This window comes from Cryptotermes secundus, unplaced genomic scaffold (genome assembly GCF_002891405.2).
Source record: "Cryptotermes secundus unplaced genomic scaffold, Csec_1.0 scaffold1066, whole genome shotgun sequence".
Taxonomy (NCBI): domain Eukaryota; kingdom Metazoa; phylum Arthropoda; class Insecta; order Blattodea; family Kalotermitidae; genus Cryptotermes; species Cryptotermes secundus.
Genome location: NW_019738984.1, coordinates 208,975 through 219,389, shown reverse-complemented (window position 1 = coordinate 219,389; position 10,415 = coordinate 208,975). Strand labels below are relative to the sequence as shown.

General features: G+C 37.5%; 1 protein-coding gene across 1 annotated transcript in view; it reads left to right on the top strand.

Moving 5' to 3' along the window:
• The first annotated feature begins 1,827 nt into the window (after window positions 1-1,827).
• LOC111871541 (CREB-regulated transcription coactivator 1) overlaps window positions 1,828-10,415 on the top strand; it is a 168,186-nt gene continuing 159,598 nt past the window's right edge. The window contains exon 1 of the mRNA XM_033754296.1: window positions 1,828-2,000. Within this exon, the coding sequence (XP_033610187.1) occupies window positions 1,887-2,000 (114 nt within the window). The 5' untranslated portion in view covers window positions 1,828-1,886. The remainder of the gene's footprint in view (window positions 2,001-10,415) is intronic.

Below are 10,415 nucleotides of genomic sequence, written 5' to 3'. Positions count from 1 at the left end.
ATGACTAAAATCTGTATTCGTCATATAGGACAATGAATTCTAAATAATAAAACTTTTCAGGATTCTTCCTACGTCGCACTCAAACACGCGAATTACGCCGATCCTCTTTTATGTGAGCATTCTTCCTACATATATTTGTGTATCGTGTTCTGTGTTGTGTTTTTCTCCTGTTACTGCATGCGTTGTACTGCTGGGGAATTATTTAATCAACTATCGACTTCTTAAGAAAGACTGTGTATTCAGTTGCTTGTCATACTAGTACCACTAGAATTATTACAGTAAATACTCTTTAATTGGTAGTAAGATTCTGTTGAACTAATAGGGTAAAGCATTTAAGTTCTGTTCTGCGCACATAGTAATAAATTTGCTGTACTTATACAGCACACTCGCATGGCATGCTCAGTTCATATTGTCATTATAATGTACTCGTACTTTATTATATGTATATTGTCATATAGGATTTGCAACTTTATTTAAATTTCTTGGGTGATTACACTGTGTGGATATCAGTAATGTTACCGGCATTTCCTTGGTAGATGCTGCCTCCATCTTCAGAGTTGAAGTGTATATACGGTGGGTGGGTATCTGTGTATTTAAAGCAGAGCTGCTGGCAATAGAAGACAGTTTTCCTTGCACTCCTATAGCGCGCCCTGGCATAGTCATATATGTACACTATATACAATTTATCACTACATTAGTAATATACACACGTAATAATTTCTTTGTAGTACGCACAATTTTACACTATTCTGAATGGAAGATAGACCCTTGAATAGTCGTAGGCCTGCCCACCGCTATGTTTGAATATATTGTACACGTAGTTCTTGTACATGGCTTCTCCATAAATTCTGATGATTTTGGATGGCTTCTCTCTACATAAGGCAGTTATGTAATCATATATGTATGGCATTTTGAGTGCCGCATGTAAATCGCTAATCGGTATGCTCCTGTTAGTTTTAAGTAGCACGGAGAACTCTGTTTTGCAGGCGCTGCAGTTTCAACAGACGAATGTCGCTAGATATTACCGCGTGTGGCAGTCATAAGTCATCAATGATTTAATTAGTTCTTCCTGGGGAATCATTTAATGTTGGCGCTTAATACTTTCTTCTTCTTTTTCTTTCTTTCTTTCTTTCTTTTCTTTTTTTTTTGGAAGAGGATATAAATTGTTAGGTACATGCCCTAGGCTTTGTTTGTAAACAGGTTTATGTCCTGCAAAGAACCACCGCGGGTGGAGTGTTGGCCAGTATGGATTGGTAGGGATGGTAGGGATAGTGGACCGGTGAAGTTGGATAAGGCAGGAAGCGGGCCAGAATGCGTACATCTTGTAAAGTCCATTGTAAACATTGACCCGGGCGGGGCACTGACACTATTTTCCTTTCGTTGTTTTTCAAAACATACACCTATATACACGCAGAAACTTGCCCCTCGTACACATTTAAAATCTGAAGATGGAGGCGTCATATACCTTCGAAACGTCGGCAACACTACCCGCAGCCACAGCATGTAATCACCCAAGAAATGAAAGGAAAATACCTAATTACCGTGGAAGACTGTCAGTAAAGACTGTATAATTCCTATTATTACTACTCTAAATCAAGTAAAGAGTGTGTAACTCATATCAGTACTGCCTTAGAGGCGTCTAGATGATTTAGGCGTATATATGATTCAAAGGTGAAGTTTGTATTCCACCTTAAATTTATGTTTTAAGTTACATTTTCTGCAAATGAAGACGAACATGATTAAAGCAATCACTACCGTGTTTTTCTACGAGTATTAGAGGTGGCCATGTTAGTGAAGACGTACCAACAGATGGCGTGGAGACCTGTGTCAATAGGTTTTCATTGGCTATTTGCCTTGCCTTGCAAGTCAAAACTAAAGCAGCCATCATGGCGAACCCAAGAAAATTTAGTGAGAAGATTGCGTTACACACTCAGAAGCAAGCAGAAGAAACAGCTGCCTTCGAACAGATCATGCGAGAAGTATCGGATGCAACTAGTAAAGTAAGCAATTGCAACATTGATTGTTTTTATTATGAGGACAGTTGTTGCCCTAACATAAACAAGCCACGAAGGAAACTAGCCTAAATTTTTGTGTTCAGTGTTGTTTATTGTAAAGCGAGATGCTGGTGCGAGACGAGGAATACCTGACAGTGTTAGCAGAGGTATCAGATGTTATTCTTTATGCTATTGAGGAAGTACGCAGTTAATCGTTTCATCTTTACTGAATCGCGCGAATGACACCTGTGTGGAACTCGTGGGAAAAGAGACTATTTATTTTGAAAGATCTGTACCATTTGTTGTTGTTTACATGCGAATTAATTGATACATTTTAATTTTAAGCCTTAAGTGTTTGTTAGTTGGGTTTTTGGTTGGTGGATCACATTTGTTTAACCGAGTTGTTGATAAATAACCAGTCAAGGTCAGATATTTAGCTCTTGGCTGTTCAAGTTCAAGACTAAATGAAGTGGTAGTATAAGGTTATTAGTATGTGAGAAATTACGTAACATTATTTTACTCTGACATATACAGTTAATAAATTTATTCACCTCGGTGGTTAACTGTCAATAGCTGTCTTATTGACAGACCTTATGCACTATACCACTTATATGTAAGATTTAATGAATATTTTACTGGCATTGCTGTGTATGCTGTTGGTATGTCACATTTGTTTTTAATTATAATTTGTATTGTAGACCACAACTGTTATAGTCATTCATCTACAGTAGGATACTTTTAACATTAATATAACATTTATTTTGAAACTGATGGCCAGACAGACATTTTATACGCTATGGTGAAATTATCCACAGCAGATTGTTTTCTAAAAATGGTCTAGAAGTTATACAATTCTGTGAGGAATTTAAATAAAACATTCAGCTAAGATTTTTTCATCTTCAGTGTGCTAATATATCGAAAAGTTAAAAGCAAAACAGAAGTTACTTGACATTAATGTAAAATGGACTTATATATGGGAACTTGATACATGTTTTCAGTCGCCTTAGAAATTTTGTATGCATGGCATAGAACCTCTAGTTTGGAGATAATTTCTATTTTGAGCGATTTCTTTATGACAGCATTTTTATTACATTTTGTACCATTTTTTTTTCTGATGTGTATCATGAAATTATCTTTAACTTTGTCACCCAAAGAGGTCTACCACTGCTTCTTCCCTTTTATATTTATCTCTTTGGTTTTCATGAAAGTGACAAATATTTTAAAACAATTACAGAGCTTTGTGGGCTGTATAAACTTTTGCAATTTTGTGAACAGTTTTTATGCATGGTGATTGTGTTTGGAAAGTGTAATGTTCAGTTTATGTCTTACGTGTAAATATTAATAATACTAGTGTGGAAAAAGTACTATAGGTCATGGAAACATACGCACTTCATTAGATTTAGAAACTTTCAATTACGAAAAATTAAGAAAAAATGCTGAAATCATAGTGGAATTCCATGAGGATAGGTCTGATGTCATGTACATAAGAAATAATTTCTGGCTGCATTGATTAATTGCCTTTGTAAGGTTATTCAGATGTAGGGACTGGTATATCAGAAGCAGAAGTATTATTCAATATTGCAAGAACAAAGTTACATAACAGTAGTGGTATGTCTTTCTCTACCTGTTGATTCAAAGGTTAAAGAAACAGTGCAAGAATATAATGGAGTGTGTCTGAACTTATATTATATTGATAGCTCCATGCTCTACAGAAGAGTTAACCCATTCTGTTAGGTTTGTCATCTAAGAAGTTTTTCAAATCCAAAATACTTTCTACAAGGCATATGTCAGATTTTTGCAAATGCAAATATTATTTCCTTAATTTGTTGACAGATTTTTTGATCAATTGAAACAGTAATGCGAACCTAATTTACAGTATACACATTCTCTCATACAAAAAGTCATTATAAATTATGTTATAAACAGCTGTGTAAGAAGTGTATTAGGTTTTTTACAATAGTGTATTAAAAACTGATGTGCAGCAGAACTAAAATTAAGTGAAGTTATATTTTTTACAACTTCTTTAATATATACTTTCCATTGCTCATTGCAGCCTTCACAAGAGATTAAGTCTTTGTCTAACAGAAATTGCAAATTTGACACTTTGTAACAGTCAACTCTGATGAATTATATGTCATCCAACCTTACGCAGTGATTTGAATTTTAGCTGTCATAAGGGAATTTCCTTGTTCATGAGATTAATTTGTTTAGAGTTGGATTTAAGGATCTCAGTACAGTAAATATGGAATTCTATTTTCTGGGATTTGACACTGTGTAGTTTGGTAGACCTGTACTGATGTTTTGGATGCAATAGAATTGTTCCAGAACATATTCTACCAGACGGCACTGCAAAAGATCCCTCAAGATAGTGGTCCTTAGTATGATATGTGTTTGACAGACCCCCTACCATTTGTGGGAAACATGTACATGCGTATAATGAAAAACATATGAAATAAAACTTGTGATTAATGAGAAGATTCCATTGCACCATAATTATTTGAAATCTAATACATCTTGATTAAATGATCAGCCAGCAAAATAAAGGATGCATGAACATATGGGGATTTCACAGTTTTCACCAAATCTGATTTGAATTCTGAGATAAATGCACATTCTGGAGACTTGGTCCCAAGCAGAGAGTGTCACAGATTAATTCCTGCAGTTTTAAACATCTTGCATGTAGAGTGCTGGTCTTATTTACCAGTACTGTGGAACATTTAAGTGAAATTTTAATTGCCTTATGTTGGTAGCATAGATGGATGAGGTGGTTTTTATCAATTGACCCAATCCTTCCAGCTGCACTATGGCCCTGTGGCTGACTCAGCGTCTAACTGAAATGAGTACCAGGAATCTTCCTGGGGGGTAAAGGATGGCTGGCATGTAAGGCTGACAACCTCACTGCCATCTGTGAGCCAATTGTCTAGGTCAGCCGTGTCAAACATGTGGCCCCCATAGCCACAAAGTGCGGCCTCTCAACTTTTAGAGCTAATTGATAATAAAATCAATATTAAAATTTGAGTAGAAATATTTTTTATAAAGACAATTTTCCAACAGACCAGAAGACAAGAAGTCTCACGCAGACATAAATTAGCAGGCTGCAGGAAATTCTTGCTGTTTCTAACATAATTTCTTCTGTAATCTCTCTTTTTACATATTGAAAAGTTGTTTGATACTTGTCAAAAATGGCATTCTCTTGCTTTTTCAAACTGTAAGATATGTGACTTTAGGTAATTATATTGAAATTATTCCTAAATAATAAATAGAATTAAATTTCATTGTATCAGAATCTAATGTATATTTCTATTTTGAAGTGTGGCCCTGGACTATTATTTATAGGGCTGAGGTGGCCCTCTGTACAAGTTGAGTTTGACATGCCTGGTCTAGGTAATGTGGGAACCTCAACATCTCACAACCCTGTGGGCCTCCAAGGCCTGTTACAGGGATAGCTTTACCTCTCTTTTTTTATGAATTTATAAATGTTTGTGATTTCACTGCTAACCAGTACAAGAAAATATGAATGGGAATATTGCATGGACAAGAAGGGTTTAAAATCTACAGTTCAGTCATAAAGTTAATGGAGGAAAATGATGTGAGAAACTTTTAAGAAATTTCCCGAATGGGATCCATACATTCTACATAGACAACAGAAGCAATATGTTAGAACATAGTCGCAGGTATCCCTTACTCAGCATTAATCACTAGCATTGGTGACATATGCTTCTCCCATCAATTCGATGGATAACCAGTTGCAGTACTGTTCACATTGTGGTGTATTGATGCTGAGAAAAATGGCACTTGGAATCAAACTGGTGACTTGGCAGTGTTTCCTTCATCCATAGAAATAAAAGTAATCACATTGGGATATGTCTGGGGAATAAGGAGGACATTGTACCAGGCTTGCATGAAGCAGTGGGGTGCTACATTGTCCTGGAGGAAGAAGGGCACTATATGTCAGTAGTTGTTATTGTCTCTGATGCAGAACAAGTTGCGCACTTCTTCATATTACACATCGTTATTGTATTAATGTAGCCATGGGATGGAACAGGTTCTTGAAGCACAGAATTCAGAAAAATGTGACTTTTGTCACTTTCAGAGAACGCTGAATCCTGAAATCTTCTTTCATGGTGAGATGTGGACTTCTCATTACTTTGCAGCTTCATCTTTGTTGTGTGTGTCCTATATGACACTATTTTATGGCTGTCAACACAATAATCTTCAAATAAATAAACCAATGTTACTGTATTAACATTTGTTTATTATTCTGTATTTGCTACATGTTTTGAACCAGCTGGGTCATCACCAGTCAATTTTCATGATACATCTCTTTTTGGATTATATCACTATAATTGCTAATACATATAGTCCCATATTAGGACTCAATCAAAAAATTTGAAGTCATTTGGTTTGTAGTGAATTAATTTTTTGATCAATTTGTAGCTTGTCATAAACAGGCTTGTGAGGCACCTAAATCATTCTGTAGTGCAGAAATACTGTCATTTGTGGCATACACAATTAAAAATAATCTTTAATGCTGTCAGTAGTGATTTGAAGTGTGGTCATTAAGGTGATGACACTGTGTAATGATGTTTCAGAGGGATAATAATGCCCTCATCTTTCATATAATTTTGGAGGCTATATGTTCCTCTGGACTATCGTGCACCCACCTGTTAGACTCCATGATGCCATAATCCGGAAGATCACAGTTTGAATCACCACTACATTGAAAACATCATGATAGTGATCTAAGTTTGGGTGCATCACATGATTATAAGTTAATTTGTGGGGTATTTTCAGATAGAAGGATGACCGTGGAAGGATTTTATGCAGCAGTATAAGATGCTAGCTTTGGGTATTATTGTAATATTGTAAATAAAGCTAATTATTCCCCATCACACCATGCTACTCCTGCAGTGTTCCTCCACCATATTAAAGAGTCTGCCCATTTTACAGTTTGCAGCAACTTTGCCATAGATGGGATAGAGCTATTTAGCAGAGATTTATGGTGTTTATTGTAACTGTAATTCACAAATGAGGAAAATAGCATGACATAAATTGCTTTTAAAAATGTACATTGATCTTTTGGTTAGGCAGTGGCTGTATTCTTTGGTGCAATGTAGTAATCCTTTATAGTGGTTGGGGAGATGCAGTTGTGGGTGAACTTAACTTCACTAGAAACATATTTTATGAATTCATTCTATTTATTTGTGATTTATTTAATTATTCAGTTAGTGACTCAGATTATGTAACATAGAGTGGTAGGGTGACCAGTGAATAATGGAAAGGATGAAAAAAGAGGCAGTCATGGCCTAATTTGAGGTACTATTCTGGCATTTATCTGGAGGTACTGAAGAAACCCATGAAAGTTTCACTCAGGTTAGTCAATGTCCTGGCTTAAAATCAAGTCAGTGTATCAGTTCTGACATTTATTTATATAAAGCATCAGATGGTGTTCCAGACAGATGTCACCTGGTGTCATCAATATTGTTATTGCCTTGCTAGCCCACTCACTATCAGAGAATCAGGAGGGGAAATGTAATTAGATGTGCCTAGCTCAGATTATTGCAGTAGGCAACTCACAGGTGAGCCTTACTGAAACAGGTGATATTGAGGGGATATGATTGAGCGTGCCAAGCTTAGATGTAACACTTTACAACAATTATGGTGAGCCACAACAGATTAACTTCCTTAATGTTCTTCACATTGAGACAAAGTGGTTCACAGTTGCAAGAAATATTGTTGCTAGCATATGTGATTGTTGATGTGAATCTGTTGGATGATAACATAGGTGCCATGAAGAAAAACACAAACTTTAATTAATGCTAGTAAGGAGGTTGGCCTATCAGTAAACGCAGAGAAAACTAAGTATATGTTGCTCAGTCACCGGAATTCAGTGCAAATCACAATATAAAGATAGCTAACAGGTCCTTTGGAAATGTGGCACAGTTCACATGTTTGGGAATGATAGTAACAAATCAGAATTTGATTGAGCAAGAAATTAATTGGAGGTTGAATATGGTAATTCTTGCTAAAATTTAGTTCAGAACCTTTTGTCTTCTCGTCTGCTGTATAAAAACATAAAACTTACAGTATACAAAACTGTAATTTTGCCAGTGGTTCTGCATGGGCGTGAAACTTGATCACTGACATTAAGTGAGGAACATAGGCTGAGGGTGTTTGAAAACAGGGTGCTAAGGAAAATATTTGAACCAAAGAGAGATGAAGTGACAGGAGGTTGGAGAAAACTGCATAATGAGGAGCTTCATGACTTTTACTCTTCTCCAAGTATAATTAGAATGATCAAGTCAAGGAGTATGAGATGGGCAGGGCATGTAACATGAATGGAGGAAGAAGACGAATGTGTATAGGATATTGGTAGGAAAGACAGAAGGTAAGGGACTACTGGGGAGCCAAGCGTAAGGGGTGGACAGTATAAAAATTGATCTTAGAGAGATAGGATTGGATTGATGTGGCTCAGAATAGGGGCCACTGGAGGGCTCTTGTGTATACGGTAATGAACCTTTGGTTTCCATAAAATGTTTGGGAGTTCTTGAATAGCTGCACTACTGGCGGCTTCTCAAGAAGGGCTTATCCGGGTCATGAAGCCTCTTTCTTGCTTGTGTGGCGCTATACCTCCACTTCTCCATATGTCTTCTGTCGCAGTGAGGGCTTTACCTTTACCGCATTTCAGAGCTGTTTCCATCATTCATTTTGCTGCATATGTCATGTTATTGTCATATACATGTGTTTGACACGTTTTGAAATTTATGATAAAAAAAAGTTAAGCTATCCCTGTACCAGGCCGTGAAGGTCCATAGGGTTGTGAGACGTTGAAGGTCCCACATTATCTAGACAGTCGGCTCAAAGATGGCGGTAAGATTGTCAGCCCCGCGTAGTTTGTTGAGGGGCTATGCTACAAGCCGGAAGGTCGCGGGTTCAAGCCCTGATGAGGTCATTGGATTTTTTTTTTCAGTTGACCTAATCCTTCCAGCCGCACTATGGCCCTGGGGTTCACTCAGCCTCTAACAGAAATGAGTACAAGGAATTGAAATTTATGGTAACATGAGTGAAACTAACTGGAAACTTCTGCGGGTAAGATTGTTGGCCATTTTATATTAACAGATATAACTGAACATTTTACTTTAATCAACAGAGATCACAAAGGAATGTGGTGCTCTAAGGATAAGGTGCCAGCCATCTATGCAGAGGTCCCAGGTTTGGAACTTGCTGGACTCAATGCAGATTTCTCTGCTTGTCTTTCCCCTCTCCTTTTTAAAACATCAGAACTTTGTTAATGAGAGTTTCACCAGCTTCCCGCCACACATTAAGCCGCAGATCTTTTTGTCAGCCATTTTTTTTCATTTTCATTATCATCCTATCTTTTAGAGCAAACCGGAGATATGTAATGGATAATAGCTATCATAGAGCAGGTAGTCATAAACACAGAGTTTCGTTAAATAATTGCAGATACCCGTGTATCATGGCCGACCTGGGTAAGGCAGCCTTTTTTTTTTTATTTGCGCTGCTTGGAATAAACCAGAGAGCTCACACAAAGAGTAGAAGTTTGTCAGCCATGTAGCATTTTTTTTTGTGAGAAAATTGAGGTTTCGGTAACCCTATGTAAGGTGTGATATACAGGGTGTCCCAGGAGGAATGTGCCAAACTTCGGGAGGGTGTTCCTTATGTTAAAGTATGCCGATATAACCCAAAACACCTATGTCCAAAGTTGAACGGTTACGGAGATAATGGCCAGAGAAGTGTCAAACTTTGACCGGGGTTACACACTTGTTGATTACAAAATACATATTAAAACTGGCAGGAATATGTGGATTCTGTAATGTTAATAATGTACGTAACATCAAACTAACTTGTGAGTGACGGAAAGCCATAAAAGTGAAGTACAAAATACTCGCTCGCCATGTCATAATTGTCCTTAGGTTTCCAAGCAGTATACATAACACATGACTGGCGAGCGATGACGTAACGTGCTGACTGCGCGTTCTGGTATGAGCCAACTACATAAGCACGGCTAGGGAGTATCATCGCACTCAAGGACAAACATAGATAAGGGCTCTCAGCTGAGAGGTACAGCGAGGTACAGTGCTTGGACCTGCCAGAAGACCACACTTTTCTTGGGCCATTATCTCCGTAACCGTTCAACTTTGGACATAGGTGTTTTGGGTTATATCGGCATACTTTAACATAAGGAACACCCTCCCGAAGTTTGGCACATTCCTCCTGGGACACCCTGTATAGCGAGTTTTTTTTTTTCTTTTTTAGCTTTGTTGACCGGTCCACGGTTCTGTACTTCACGGCGGCCTGTGCACCGCTGGCTGCAAGACGCATACAAATTTTGCCAATGAATTAGCATGCCTGATGGCTGATAACGTTTGGAATGAAGGGCAGTATTGAACTTGTGGACCG